This window comes from Lepidochelys kempii, chromosome 27, assembly GCF_965140265.1.
Source record: "Lepidochelys kempii isolate rLepKem1 chromosome 27, rLepKem1.hap2, whole genome shotgun sequence".
In the NCBI taxonomy this organism is placed as follows: domain Eukaryota; kingdom Metazoa; phylum Chordata; order Testudines; family Cheloniidae; genus Lepidochelys; species Lepidochelys kempii.
Window position 1 is genome coordinate 9,232,315 of NC_133282.1, and position 15,067 is coordinate 9,247,381.

Below are 15,067 nucleotides of genomic sequence, written 5' to 3' on the forward strand. Positions count from 1 at the left end.
AGGTGGAAGGCAATTTGATGACAATAGATTTCATGAGCCTACAGAAAGGAAGGTGTGAAATCAGCAGACTAAGGCCAAAGGACTTCCAAAAAACAGACTTTAGCAAGCTCAGAGAACTTGCAAGTAAAGTCCCATGGGAAGGAAATTTAAGGGAAAAGGGAGTTCAGGAGAACTGGCAGCTTCTCAAGGAGACAATATAAAGGCACAAGTGCAAACTATCCCCAAGCGAAGGAAAGATAGGAAGAATATGAAGAGGCCAGTATGGCTCTATCCGGAGCTCTTTAATGACCTGGAAATCAGAAAGGAATCCTACAAAAAGTGGAAACATGGATGAATTGCTAAGGAGGAGCACAAAAGCCCAGCAGAAGCACATAGGGACAAACTCAGAAAGGCTAAGGCACAAAATGAGTTACACTAGCAAGGGACATAAAGGCAATAAGAAGAGGTTCTATAACTACATGAGCAGCAAGAGAAAGATAAAGGAAAGTGTGGATCCTCTACTTAATGGGGAAAGAGAGCTAACAACTGGTGACATCAAGAAGGCTGAGGGGTTTAAGGCCTATTTTGCTTCGGTCTTCAATAAAATGGTTAATGATGACCCGACAGTCAACAAAATGAATATTAACAACAAGGGGGAAGGAATGCAAGCCAAAATAGGGAAAGAACCGGCTAAAGACTATTTAGATATGTTAGATGTATTCAAGTCAGCAGGGACCAATGAAATTCACCCTAGGTACATAAGGAAGTAGCTGAAGCGATCTCGGACCCATTAGCAGTTATCTTCAAGAACTCCTGGAGGATGGGTGAGATCCCAGAGGACTGGAGAAGGGCAAATCTAGGACCTCTCTTTAAAAGGGGGAACAAAGAAGACCCAGAGAATTATAGACCAGTCCTGACTGATTCCTGGAAAGATACTGGAACAAATTATTAAACAATTTTTTGAGCCTCTAGAGGATAATAGGATTATAATAGTCAAGAACAAATCATGCCAAACCAACCTAATTTCCTTCTTTGACAGGTTTCTAGCCTAGCAGATGGGGGGAAGCTGTAGACATGATATATCTTGATTTTAATAAGGTTTTTGACACAGTTCCACATGACATTCTCATAAGCAAATTATGGAAATGTGGTCTAGATTCAGTTACTATGAGGTGGGTGCACAACCTGTTGAAGGACTGTACTCAGAGACTAGTTATCAATGTTTTGCTGTCAGACTGGGAAGTGGATCTAGTGGGGTCCCACAGGGGTCAGTCCTGGGTCCGGTACTATTAAATATTTTCATTTAATTATTTGGATGATGGAGTGGAGCGCATGCTGATCAAATCTGAAGATGACACCAAGCTGGGAGGGGTTGCAAGCACTTTGGAGGACAGAATTGGAATTCAAAACAGCCTTGACAAATTGGAGAACTGGTCTGAATTCAACAAGATGAAATTTAGTAAAAACAACTGCAAACCTTCATTTAAGAAGGAAAAATCAAATGGACAACTACAAAATGGGTAACAAGTGGCTAGGTGGTAGTCCCGCTGAAAAGGATTTGGGGGCTATAGTAGATCACAAATTGAACATGAGTCAACAGGGTGATACATTGCAAGAAAAGCTAATATCATTCTGGGCTGTATTAACAGGAGTGTCATATGTAAGACACGGAAGGTAATTGTCCCGCTCTACTCGGCACTGGTGAGGCCTCAGCTGAAGTACTGCATCCAGTTCTGGATGCCACACTAGGAAAGATGTAGGCAAATTGAAGAGAGTCCAGAAAAGAACAACAAAAATAATAAAAGGGTTAGAAAATCTGACCTCCAAGGAAAGGTTAAAAAAACTGGGCATGAGTCTTGAGTAAAGAAGACAGCGAAGGGGAACCTGATAACAGTCTTTGAATATGTTAAGGACTGTTACAAAGAGGACGGTGATCCATTGTTCTCCATGTCCACTGAAGGTAGGGCAAGAAGTAATGGGTTTAATCTGCAGCCTGGGAGATTTAGGTGAGATATTAGGAAAAACTTTCCAACTCTCAGGATAGTTGAGCTCTGGAACAGGCCGCCAAGGCAGGTTGCGTAATCCCGTCATTGGAGGTTTTAAAGAACAGGCTGGACAAATCCCTGTCAGGGATGGGCTAGGTTTTTTGGTCCTGCCTCAGCACAGGGGGCTGGACTTGATGACTTCTCGAGATCCCTTCCAGCCCCACATTTCTATGATTCTATGACCTCAGAGGGGACTGGGAAGCTGAATAAAGATTGGCCAGGCCACCAAACTCCCCTTTTCAGGACACCCCGCAGTTCTTCAAACAGAGGGAGTTGGGGTCTTTAAGGCCTCAGTGGGGTGTCTCTGCCTAAAGACGATCTCCATAAACACCAGCCAGCTGACACTATTAAAGTCTTTACAGTGTTACTATTGCGGGTAATAAATGTTACCGTGACACTTGCAGGATTCCTGCTACTTTTCTTTTAGTGCTTAAAGTGAGGGAATTAACTGGAAATGCCGTGTAAGACCAGCACTAAGGGGTTATAATCAACAGGACAAAAAGTCGGTGTGAGGCCAGACACTTTGCCCAGTGACTTTTTTCTGCATCTGCTCAGCAGCAGTATGCACATGAGGACACTAGGGGGCAGCACCAGAACACCATGGAAAGGACACGGGGCAGCCGAGGGAACCAATGAGGGTTCAGGGTGCGTGTTTTGAAAAGCGGTGCCCTGGAGAGGAGACCAGGCAGAGTCAGTCGCTCACAGGCTGCTCACACTAGTGGCCTGCCGCCCTTCCCTGCTGGCCCAGGCCCCTTGGTAGCTCTGCCCATGCACTTAGCTTGCATCCTCCCAAGTTGTTGCAGAGTTCTGTGCATGCTAGAACGTGGGGGTGGATAGGAGCAGGAATCACATGGGGGAACAGGGCAGAAAGGTTTCTATAGCCACTAGTCCACACTCCCTTCCAGACCCTGCACTTGAACTCAGGCCTCCTGGCTCTCTTTGTTCATCTGCTGTCAGCAACTAGCTGTGAAACCCACTGTCAAAGCATGTGTCTCATCCTCCACCAAGGAGCAGGTCCTCAAGGAATCAATCCTGAAGCACTTACATGAGAGGAAAGTGATCAGGAACAGTCAGCATGGATTCACCAAGGGAAGGTCATGCCTGACTAATCTAATCGCCTTCTATGATGAGATTACTGGTTCTGTGGGTGAAGGGAAAGCAGTGGATGTATTGTTTCTTGACTTTAGCAAAGCTTTTGACACAGTCTCCCACAGTATTCTTGTCAGCAAGTTAAAGAAGTATGGGCTGGATGAATGCACTATAAGGTGGGTAGAAAGTTGGCTAGATTGTCGGGCTCAACGGGTAGTGATCAATGGCTCCATGTCTAGTTGGCAGCCAGTATCAAGTGGAGTGCCCCAGGGGTCGGTCCTGGGGCCGGTTTTGTTCAATATCTTCATAAATGATCTGGAGGATGGTGTGGATTGCACTCTCAGCAAATTTGCGGATGATACTAAACTAGGAGGAGTGGCAGATACAGTGGCAGGTAGGGATAGGATACAGAGGGACCTAGACAAATTGGAGGATTGGGCCAAAAGAAATCTGATGAGGTTCAACAAGGATAAGTGCAGGGTCCTGCACTTAGGATGGAAGAACCCAATGCACCGCTACAGACTAGGGACCGAATGGCTCGGCAGCAGTCCTGCGGAAAAGGACCTAGGGGTGACAGTGGATGAGAAGTTGGATATGAGTCAACAGTGTGCCCTTGTTGCCAAGAAGGCCAATGGCATTTTGGGATGTATAAGTAGGGGCATAGCCAGCAGATCGAGGGACGTGATCGTTCCCCTCTATTCGACATTAGTGAGGCCTCATCTGGAGTACTGTGTCCAGTTTTGGGCCCCACACTACAAGAAGGATGTGGAAAATTTGGAGAGTCCAGCGAAGGGCAACAAAAATGATTAGGGGTCTGGAACACATGACTTATGAGGAGAGGCTGAGGGAACTGGGATTGTTTAGTCTGCAGAAGAGAAGAGTGAGGGGGGATTTGATAGCTGCTTTCAACTACCTGAGAGGTGGTTCCAAAGAGGATGGTTCTAGATTATTCTCAGTGGTAGAAGATGACAGGACAAGGAGTAATGGTCTCAAGTTGCAGTGGGGGAGATTTAGGTTGGATATTAGGAAAAACTTTTTCACTAGGAGGGTGGTGAAACACTGGAATGCGTTACCTAGGGAGGTGGTAGAATCTCCTTCCTTAGAAGTTTTTAAGGTCAGGCTTGACAAAACCCTGGCTGGGATGATTTAATTGGGGATTGGTCCTGCTTTGAGTAGGGGGTTGGACTAGATGACCTCCTGAGGTCCCTTCCAACCCTGACATTCTATGATTCTATGATTCATAGAGGAGAACAACCTACAACTGCTACCGCTTACTCTGTTAGCCCAAGTGGCCATGCTGATGACCTGACCTATGTGGGTGCCAATCTGGGTCCACGCGACGGAATTGTTGGGGATTGCATTCTGCTTTTTTAAAATAAGAAATTACACACACAAAACAATGTGCAAGGTTAATTCAGCTCCCTTGTGCATAGGCATTAGGACACCATCTTTAATTACATGACTGCATGCTCATTTCTCCACCAGACCCCTGCCTCATTCAGTGCACAGATGGGAGCTGCCCTGGAGACAAATCAGTGCGGTGCAGGGAGGGAGACTGTTGTCGGTAAGACTCCTGCCTCGCTTGTTGCAAAAGCTGGAAAGTGTGTAGTGAAGGAGGCAGGGGGTTGCAGGAAGGGAAGGGATGGTCTCATGTTAAGGCAGCTGACTGCTGCTCTGGAGAACTGGATTCTATCCCTGTCTGCATTCCTGGATGATACCAGGCGAGTCACTTAAATCAAACGTTTCACCAGTGGTCACTAATGGTGTATTCCTTGGTGTCTAGGTGCCCAGTTTGAGACAGGTGGGGTGTCTGAGGTGCAGAAGTGCTGGATGCTCACAGTTGCAGCAGAAGACACAAGGAGCTGTGCCCTGACCATATCACGGTAAAAATGCTAAATCCTGTGAAGATTGCCAGGCCCTAGTTCTCTTGAGTTGGGCGCTCTAAATTAGTGGACACTGTGGGCCTTAATCTCGCTGGGCTTAGGTTCTCCATCAGAAAAACGAGGCTAACGGCAGCCCCTCATGTGAAGAGGTTGTGAAGATAAATTCATGAATGTCTGTGAAGCACTTGGGTACTCTGGTGAACGCCCAACAGAAGCATCCAGGGGGAAATTAATCATTCTGGATTGAGTGCCGGTTTTGGAGGGGGTGCGTTAAATAAGACCTGGGCTGCCCTTTGAATGAGCAGGATACAAAGAAATGTCAAATACCTGCCTCTTCTGTGAGTGCTGTCCATTCTGTGCACTGAGCCAGTGAGGGAGGGTCCAATGGCAAACAAAATAGTATGTGATCAGGTCATTAAAGATTGCATCGTTGGCATCCATACGCACAAAGGGGGCCAGTGAAAGTCCAACCTTCGTTCTGGCATTTCCTAACTGCCAAGTGCTGGACTTTGCAACCTGAACTTTTTGATCACACGTTTGTATGGAAGTGTTTTTATTACAGTAGAATCCAAAGGTCGCGATCAGGCCTGGAGCATACTGGGTTCTGGACGGACACACAGTGAGAGACGGTCTCTGTCCTGAAGAAGTTACTGTCCAACTAGACAAAGGAGAAGAGCGAAAATAGAGGTAGATGAAAGTGAAGTTACTTACCCAACATCTCATAACAGGCAGTGGCAAAGCCTGGAATAGAATCAGGGGTTCCCGCCCCCCTAATCTGGTGCACCAGCTATTCTGTCCTTGCACCTACAAATGTTCTCTGACTCTTTCTCCAGTACCCACTCCCAGCCACTTGGACCCAGGGCTGAGTTCAGTTTCAGTGTCCCATGCTGGGGGGGGGCGGGTGTGGGGGGGTGTCAGTGTGTGTGTCAGTCACCCAGCACAACAGGGCCCTGATCCTGATTGGTCGGTAGCTGCTCCTGAAATATAAAAAACGCTGATAAAGACACAGACCATCCATTTGCCCAGCTGTGGTGGCGATTTGGGCTCCTTTTCGAAAGAGCGGATGTTAAATCACTCCGGAGGCTGTGGCAAGCAGGTGGTTGCAGGACTAAGATCTCTGATTTTCCGGCCACGCGTGTGCTGAGTTGGCATGAGGCATATCTGCCTGACAACTCATCCTCACTCAAGTGCTCCAGCAGCTTGGAAAGGGGAAGGGCTGGAGAAAGAGGAAAACAGATGTGTCCTTCTCTTTCACCCTGCCTCCTGTTATTGTTAGGGTAGCATCTAGCTACCTGTGCTAGGTGCGGTACAGACAGACAGAGGTAAACGGTGCCCCAGGGAAGGACACCACAGGGCAGAGGTGGGGTGGGCAAGCAGTCCTATACAGATTCATCGCTTGCATCACCCAGTCTCACCCACTGCATAGCACAGGCCCGGAGCATCTCGCCCAGTAACTCCTGCACCCGGCCCAGCAGCGCTGACTGAGCAGGACGGTAACTTCTGGAAAGATACCCGGCTTTGAGTCACAGACCGTGAGTGATGGAGCACATCCCGGGGCTGTGCACAGGGGCTGCTCCCTGTCCCTGCCCCTACTGGCCCCAGACTGCATCCTTCCAAGGGAAGGCTGAACCTGCCAGTGCCAGGGAGCTGCTGGGGGAGTGGCAGGGCACCCTGGGACTGTGCAGGGGTGTAGTACTAGAGGTTCATTTCCTTGTGGCACTGGCCCCTTCCAGCCATGCGCCGAGGACAGGTAGGACTCTGGGCAGATCCAAAAGGTCAGAGATTTCCCCAGATCAGACAAGCCCCCCCCAAAGTTTGGCTACTTCCCCACAGTAGAGCTGGGTCTGAGGCAGTTTCCACGGCATGCATCCGATGAAGTGAGCTGTAGCTCACGAAAGCTCATGCTCAAATAAATTGGTTAGTCTCTAAGGTGCCACAAGTACTCCTTTTCTTTTTGCGAATACAGACTAACACGGCTGTTACTCTGAAATCTCCCATCAGTGTAAATCTGGAGCGACTCCACTTTTGTCAACGAGGTAAAACCGGTGCAGATAGGAGGCGAAGCAGGCCCAAAGTTCGGAACCAGATCTTAAACTTCCTCCACCTTTGGGACGGCTGCATCCAAACTCAAAGCCCCTGTCTGTTCAGACCCTGAGTCGGACCCCCCTGCGCTTACACCAGCTTGACAGCAGCATCACTCCGTTAACTTCAGTGGAGTTACTCCTGATTTACACCAGTGTCAGCCAGAAGAGAGTTGGGTGTTTTGCATCTGGATCTGACCTCCCCCGGAATTTGGACTCCAAGGGTTTGGATCCAGGCCCTATCTCTAGCTAGAGCAGAGGCAGAAAAGAAACCCAGGGAGACGCTCCTGGGGCGGGTGCAGGGTGTAAAAGCAGGCTCTGGCCCCAGAGTGGCTGCAGCCCGGGGGCTAGGCCGGCGGTCACGGAGCCAGGCTGGGTTTATAAGGCCCTGGGAGGAGACGGACGCAGAGACAGGAGCGCCGCGCTGCAGGCAGACAGGCGGGGGCAGTCGCTGACTCAAAGCTGACGGCGGAGTTTCCTCCAGGCAGCCCGGGCTCTGGATCAGCACGTCCGTGCGGCTCAGGCCCTCAGCCTCATGATTCATCCCCCCGGGTGGCTCAAAAGCTCCGGCCGTCCCAGCCCCGGGCTCCAGCCCTCGCCGCCTTCCCAGCGCTGAAGTCCGGACTCGGAGAAGATGCGGGGACTTCGCCCGGCGCTCCGGACCCTGGTGCTGGCGCTGTGCGCTGCGGGACTCCAGGGTAGGTTCCCCGGGCTCCGGGGGTCGCGCTGGGTTACCCTCGGGCACGAGGGTGGCCGGTGCCCGGCATTGCCCCGGGGGGGAAGGTTGCAAACTCTGTTTGCTCCGCTCCCAGCGATGCATAGATTGTGCCGGAGGGGATGGGTGTGCGTTGGGGGGGGGTAGGTACCTGACTCTGTGTTTCTGCGTATTCAGCTCCTATTGGGTGTGTGCGTTTCGATGCTCCGCACACTGAGGCGCTAGGAGTTGGGTAGGTCTCCAGATCCGAGCGGGCCATTGCTTGGGTGAAAGCCCCAGGAGTCTGCATAGCCCCTGGGCTACAGGAGGTTGAGGTGTCCTCCCCAGGCAGCGAGGTGTTGCAACGGCTCGTGACTTTAGCCGGTGCTTTTCTTCAAGCCCCTGCACTCAAGGGGTTGCATGAGACTCACTTTTTAAAAGCCTCACAGCGGCAGGGGAGAGCTGGGAAAGGTGACCCCAAAGACGCCCCCCGCCCCCCACGCCCGGAAGAGAAATAAGAAGAACCCCAGAATTGAGTGTTTTTAAAATCTCGTGTTTTTAAAGCCAATCGTTTGAGTTTTGAAGGCTTGGCTTTGGCAAGAGCCAGAGGTACCAGAGCCCCTTTGTTTGGGCTTTTTAAAACTAGCTGAGGTGTGTGCAGGGACTAACCTGCCCTGGCCCCTGAAATGGACTGGGGACCCCATAAGTCCTTTCTATCTCCGAACTCTAGGATCTGTGAGTCCCAGTGTGTGTGTGTGTTTGGTGTGTGACTGCACCCTCAGTGTGCATGTGGAAGTGTGTGTTTGGTGATGTGTGGTTGTACCGTTGGTGTTGGTGCGTGTGTGTGGAAGTGTTTTGTGATGTGTGATTGCACCATTTGTGTTGCTGTGGGTTGGCGTGTGACTGCACCCTTGGCGTGCGTGTGGAAGTGTGTGGTTAGTGACGTGTGGTTGCACCGTGTTGTGTGGGTGTGTTTGGTGTGTGGTGCTGCGCAATGGCGCGGCACCATCGGCATGAGTGTGGATCGGCACTTCCCTTGTGATTGGTTTGGTGTCTGGGCGTGGGTTTACATGTCTGGCTGTGTCTCTGTCTAGCAGGAATATTCCCAGCCTCTGTGCAGGAAAGAAGCATACTGGGACATGCACAGGGCAGCTCCTGCAGAGGTGGCAGAGAGCCTTGCCATGTTTGGGTTTTTCCTGGTGAAACAAGCCAGCATCACACGAGAGCTGGGTCCCAAATCCCTGCGCTGCAAAGCCGTGTGCGGAGGACTCGGCTGGGTCTCTCCTCGGCCATTCCCACGCCCCATCTCAGCCCTTCCTGCTGTTCCCCTGAGGCTACCCCCCATCCTGACCAGGCCTGACAGCGCTGAGAGGGCTGGTGCTGAGTTTCTTGCTCCTGACCCACCCACTGCGAGGTCCTGTCAAGCACTCCTGGGCCAGGGGAAGACTGAGTGCATGCGGGCTACACAGGGCCAGACACAGAGAGCAGGGCTATGGTGATGCAGCCTGCCCCCTTCCAGCCCTCTGGGTGTGTATCGCACACCAGCTGAGACTTAGTTACACGATGGTGAATGGGTGTGAGTCCATGAGACCTGCACCTGACACATCACCTCTGACTTCTGCCCACGCCGCCTGACAAAATAGGTGTGTTTTTACCATGGGATAACAACCGCCCAGGCACTGGCCGCTGGATGCACTTTGGTTTTCCCTGAGGGTTTACAGCTGGCCTTGCCTGGCTACCAGGCAATAAAACTATCCAGGCCATGTCTCTACTGAGGATTTTACAGTGAGAAAACTCTTGCACATTAATTATTTGGCAGCAATAAAACCCCCTTGGTGTCAGTTATGCCACAGCTGGAGCCTAGGGGTAAGTCTAGATGGGGCACACAGGTTGTGCTTTCCGATGTGCTGGCTGGCCAGGTTTTTCAACGAGGCTTTGGGTCGAGTGTGGCCACAGCGAGCTGACTGGGTGAACCAGAATCATCCGTATTATTTACTCCATGTGTTGTGGTAGGTGTTGTACAAACAGCACAGGAAGCCAGTCCCTGCCCCCAGAGAGCCGAGTGGCAGCGTTTGCCACCTGCTTGGCACTGGGGTAGATGGCGACACGAGGTGCATGGCCACAGAGAATGGTTAGGGTCTGGGGGGAGGGTTACCCTTTGCGGATAGCCTGTTGCAGAGTTAGCAGTCTCTTCTGTGCGGATTGGGCCGGGCCAGGACTTCGGGGAGACCACGTGTGCGGAAACTGGGGCAGCACAGGCTGGGAGCTAGAGGCCCAGAAAGGACCGGGGCTGTCTGTGTCCAGCAGAGGCTATAAAGAACCCCCCTTTGTATTCCGTGCAGCAGTCTTGTCTCAGCGCTGGGGCACTATGCTAGTAATGCAGTCGGGGAACGCGTGTGTTCAATCTCATCTCTGGGGGTCTGTTAACATCTCAAACCACTCAGACTTTGCTCCACCCTTACCATGGTTCATCAGAACCTCCAGGGTACAATCTCCCAGCTCATCATGACCCCTATAGTACCCAGCAAAACCAGGCGGCCGCCTGGGGATATGACTCCTTTTCTCCTGCTGGCATCCCACCTAATTTACCCCTGCCCCCGCTCCAACTAATGTTCTTGGGCAGGTAACAGACACTGGCATACAATACTGACTCCCGTGCCCGGGACAGTGGCTAGCCAGTCTGCCCGGGGATAAAACGCTGCCAGATCTGAATTCTCTGCTCCTTGCATGGGGAGAGTTTTACGCCCTCTTTGCCCAGGTGTAAATGAGGACACAAGGGGTCAGACATTGGAGACTCAGCCCGCTGTGTTTGTCAGCGGGCAGCCAGAGCGCTGACTGCACCATGAACCAATGAACAAGCAGAGCCCCCCATCCAGTCAGGGAGAAGGCAGATAGGTGGCTCTGCAGTGCCAATGCCCTGCAGGGGTCTGCCCAGGACAGGGGACATGGATCGAGGCCTCAGAGAGGAGCTTGGAATTGTGTGGAATCCAGGATGGTCACAGGAGCCTAAAGGAGTTAGATACCTGACTTTCATTGTATGTCAATGGGATTTGTGAACCTATCCCCCTCTGGCTTCTTTGACCAGCCCCGCCCAAAAGGAGACAGCACCAGGGCCCTGATTCAGATCTCACTGGTGCCAGTTTCACCCCACTGTCTGCCAGTTACACCAGCACCAAGGAAGAAAACTTGGCACTCCGTATACAGAAACACAATTCCTCTGGGACCAGCATTGCTGAGTCTGCTTCTCCCTCACCACCTGCCTGTAGCCAGCCCTGAAAACCCCCGGCCCTTCTCGCTACTGCAGTGAATCAAAAGGAAGTGGCCAGGACGGTAACGCAGCAGAGGGGGGCTAAGTGGTGGCGCTGGTTGGAAAGCAGCTGAGCTGGGATTCATCATCGCTGGTGCTTGACTTTCCCGAGGGGGGGGGGCGGATTTCAGGAGGCCTCAGAGTTTAGCTGCAGCTGAGCTCTCTGCTCCAAGTGCTGGCACGACCGGCTCAGCCTCTGTTGGACGTGCTCCATGGGGTTCCTAGCTCAGGACCCTCCAGAGGAGACCTTACCACACCAGGTCCCGGCTGCACAGTGTGGCTGCAACACGCAGATGGGGAGCCATTTGTCCCCGTGTTCTTTAGCCCAGGATATTTAGTGCTTTGTGTCCAACAGATGGCCTCTAGCTCAGGTCCACATCCATGACAGGTGCTGCCACACTCGGCCTAAGTGACTTGCCCAAGGTCATGCAGCACCAGCTTTAGACCCCACATTGGCTCATTCCTAGGCGGGCTCTATCCCTAACACAGCTGTGTGGGGCAAGGGAGGAGCCCCAGCTAGCCCAGGGTGAGACTAATGACTACACCTGTCAACAGGCCCCGAACACGGAGGGGAGAAAACCCATCTGATAGGAAGCACGCTCTGCCGGTTGGCTGCTGAAGGAGAACTAAGCACCATGGGCTCAGTACTGCGCTCTGGTGACCGCAACCCATGACTCAGCAGGTGAATGTGGTTCTTAGGAAGACAGAAGTGAGGAATGGAGGAAATTCTCGGGCTGCAGAGGGGTCAGGGAGCCTACCTGAACACCTTCCCCTCCCTCCGCGAGACTGTGGTGGCACTGGTTCAAACCTGCGGGACGCCATGTGAGGGCTGCCTCACAGGTTTTGTTCTGAGCGGGGCTAGACACTGCCCACCCCTGTGGCCTGAGCCCCCTTAGCTTTCAAAGGTACCCTCTGTGTCTTATGTATCTATCAGGAGCTCCAGTGGTTTGCAGGACCCAGTGCAGAATCCTGAATGCCCGCAATGGCCAACTGAGGGTCCCTTTGTGCTTCTCCTGCGGGCTGCCAAGCTAATGCTTCTCCTGAAATTTCCCTAGCACTAAGCCGCTCTCTGAGCCCCTTTGTGGCTGTCTGCCAGCTTTGATGAGCAAAAGAAATCCAGTGCCCGTGCTCATAGTGCCCGGACTGCAGCTTGGCAGGGTCTTGGCAGGGCTGGGGAGAGTTGACACTGAAGGGGGCAGGAGAATGGAAAGAAGAGGTGATAACCATCCATACCTGTGTATCTACACAGCAGGGCGCTGACTGTAACATCATTGTAGCTACGCTGGTATGAATGCCCTCAATGTAGACGGGCACTTAGAGACGTGTAATTTGGGTGGTCAATAGAGATTATCTTCTTTAATAAGGGTCTTTGGTGGTTTTATGGAAGGAGTGTTGCTCTGGGACTCAAAAGAGCCAGGTTCTAGTCCTGGTGATGTTAGGCAAATTACTTCTGCTTCCTGTGCCTTGATTTCCCCCTCTGTATAATAGGGGTAATGGTTGTAAAGCACTTTGAGATCTATGGGCGAAACGTGCTGTATGAAAGCTAGGGATTATGTGGGCAAAGCTCAGTGTTGATGGCCCTTTTCCTCACCCTTGGGGCTGGGCACTGACACCAGTGCAGAGTGAATGCCCAGTGCTGCAGAATCAGACGCTCACTGTACATGGGTGATGTGGCTCTCCTGGTAGGAGATACAAGGCTCGGGGCGGGGAGAGGAATCAGACCCCTTTCCATTAAACTGCCCCCAGCACCCATCACTCTTTGGAAAAATGGGTCCCTAAAGAGTGTGGGGGCTGAGTTTTACAGTGGGCATTAGCCTGCCTACAGCACCCCTGCCCTGTGCAAATGACTGATGTGAGCTGCTGCTTAGGATGGAGCAGGAAGCCTGGCCATGTGCCCCGCGCTGGCTAAGGGCAGGCCCATTATGTCCTGCCCCAGTGAGGGCCAAAAGCCGTGCATACAAGCGAGCCCAGGGAGGGTGTCCCTTCCTGCTCCGATTGCTCTGAGGCAAGGGCAAAGAATCAGTCTGGGCACCCAGCTATTTTAAGCAATTTCCTACCAGCCGCTGTTGCTTCACTGGTTCCTCTTCCTGTTCTGCTTTCATTTTCCTGCCTTCCCCTCCTCCCATCCCCTTAGCTACAGCACTCAAAAGCTGGTACTTCCACCCCCGCGTCTGCAGCTGCAGTGCACAGAGCCAGGCCATCCCGGAGCAGGGAGTCAGGCCGCCTTGTTTTGCGACAGGCGCCTCTCAGTCCAGCCTCTGTCCTGTCAACATACACTGCAGTGGGGCAAGCGATGGGGCTGGAGCAGGAGGCCTGGTGCTTTAAACCCAGCTGACTCATCACGGGGCCTCAGTAACAGGAGAGAGGTCATCAGTCAGCGGGTCTCCCTCAGCCCCCGAGCCAGCTGCCTCCTCTGGCTCCCTTCTTCCCCACAACAGGACCCATTTACAGGAAGCATCAGCTCCTGCGGCCAGTCCGACCAGTTAGTATTGTTGGTGTTGTATTAGCGCCTTTGTCAGCCCCCTAGGCCTGGTTGTGCTAGGCGCCGGGAGAGAACTCACAAACCATGCAGAGGTGGGTTACCATGTACCTAAAGAGCGCCCTCTCTGGCTGGTGTGGGCACTGCACTGATAAAATCCATGGGGCCCTCATCCATGGCGCCGGGAGAGAACTCACAAACCATGCAGAGGTGGGTTACCATGTACCTAAAGAGCGCCCTCTCTGGCTGGTGTGGGCACTGCACTGATAAAATCCATGGGGCCCTCATCCATGGCGCCGGGAGAGAACTCACAAACCATGCAGAGGTGGGTTACCATGTACCTAAAGAGCGCCCTCTCTGGCTGGTGTGGGCACTGCACTGATAAAATCCATGGGGCCCTCATCCATGGCGCCGGGAGAGAACTCACAAACCATGCAGAGGTGGGTTACCATGTACCTAAAGAGCGCCCTCTCTGGCTGGTGTGGGCACTGCACTGATAAAATCCATGGGGCCCTGAAGGGTGCTTCAGGTGGAGGCAGGATGCCAAGAAGCCCTGGATGGATTGAAATCAGAGGGACCAGTCAGTCCGCAGGGGCTCTGGTAATGGAAGCCTCTTTTCCAGGAAAACACACATGTGGAACCCACTGCGCAGTGTGTGCTGTGTGTCCCCATCTGTGCTGATCCACAGAGGGCCTGAGGCTGTTACAGACCTTGCTGGGGAGGTCTGGCTCACGCCATAGTAGCTCAGGTGTTTTGCGCTGGAGGTTGCCGGCACAGTCCCCAGCGAGACAGCTATCACCCGTGCTTTGCTGCCTCGGCACATGTGCACAAGTGGCCGTGCGACCCAATGATTCTTTGCGAGGCAATGATTTGCGTTACCTAGGGAGGTGGTGGAATCTCCTTCCTTAGAAGTTTTTAAGGTCAGGCTTAACAAAGCCCTGGCTGGGATGATTTAGTTGGGGATTGGTCCTACTTTGAGCAGGGGGTTGGACTAGATGACCTCCTGAGGTCCCTTCCAACCCTGATATTCTATGATTCTATGATTCTGTTAGTCCCAGGCGGTGATGCCAGGCCATGCAGGAGGGAGAGGCTTCAGAACCAACAACTGCCCTTCAGCAAAGGATTTCCAAAGAGTCACAGCGTTACACCCGCCGCCAGCCAGATGCGCTGCGGTAACCACAGCGATCCGTCGATTGCACGAAGGATCTCCACGCACTTTACAGACACTAGTTACACAAATGCTCAGCATCCTAGTGAAGACGGTGCAGCTCTATGTTTTCATGGGGAAACTGAGGTGCAGGAAAAGGCAGTGACACTGGAGAACCATAGAGTTTAAGGCCAGAAGGGACCACTAGATTAGTCTGACCTCCTGCATATCGCAGGCCAGCAACATCACCCAGCACCCTGTGACTGGCAGCCTGCCCCTTTTAGGCCTGGGGCCAGCTGAAAGCCCTGTTCAATTAGTCATGCCCCACCATACCTCCACAGAGTGGGGCCTTAAAAGGAAAAA

The 15,067-nt window shown here is 52.4% G+C and overlaps 1 protein-coding gene across 1 annotated transcript in view; it reads left to right on the forward strand.

Moving 5' to 3' along the window:
- Positions 1-7,387: 7,387 nt before the first annotated feature.
- ITGB3 (integrin subunit beta 3) overlaps positions 7,388-15,067 on the forward strand; it is a 43,167-nt gene continuing 35,487 nt past the window's right edge. Inside the window, exon 1 of the mRNA XM_073325556.1 lies at positions 7,388-7,775. Within this exon, the coding sequence (XP_073181657.1) occupies positions 7,712-7,775 (64 nt within the window). The 5' untranslated portion in view covers positions 7,388-7,711. The remainder of the gene's footprint in view (positions 7,776-15,067) is intronic.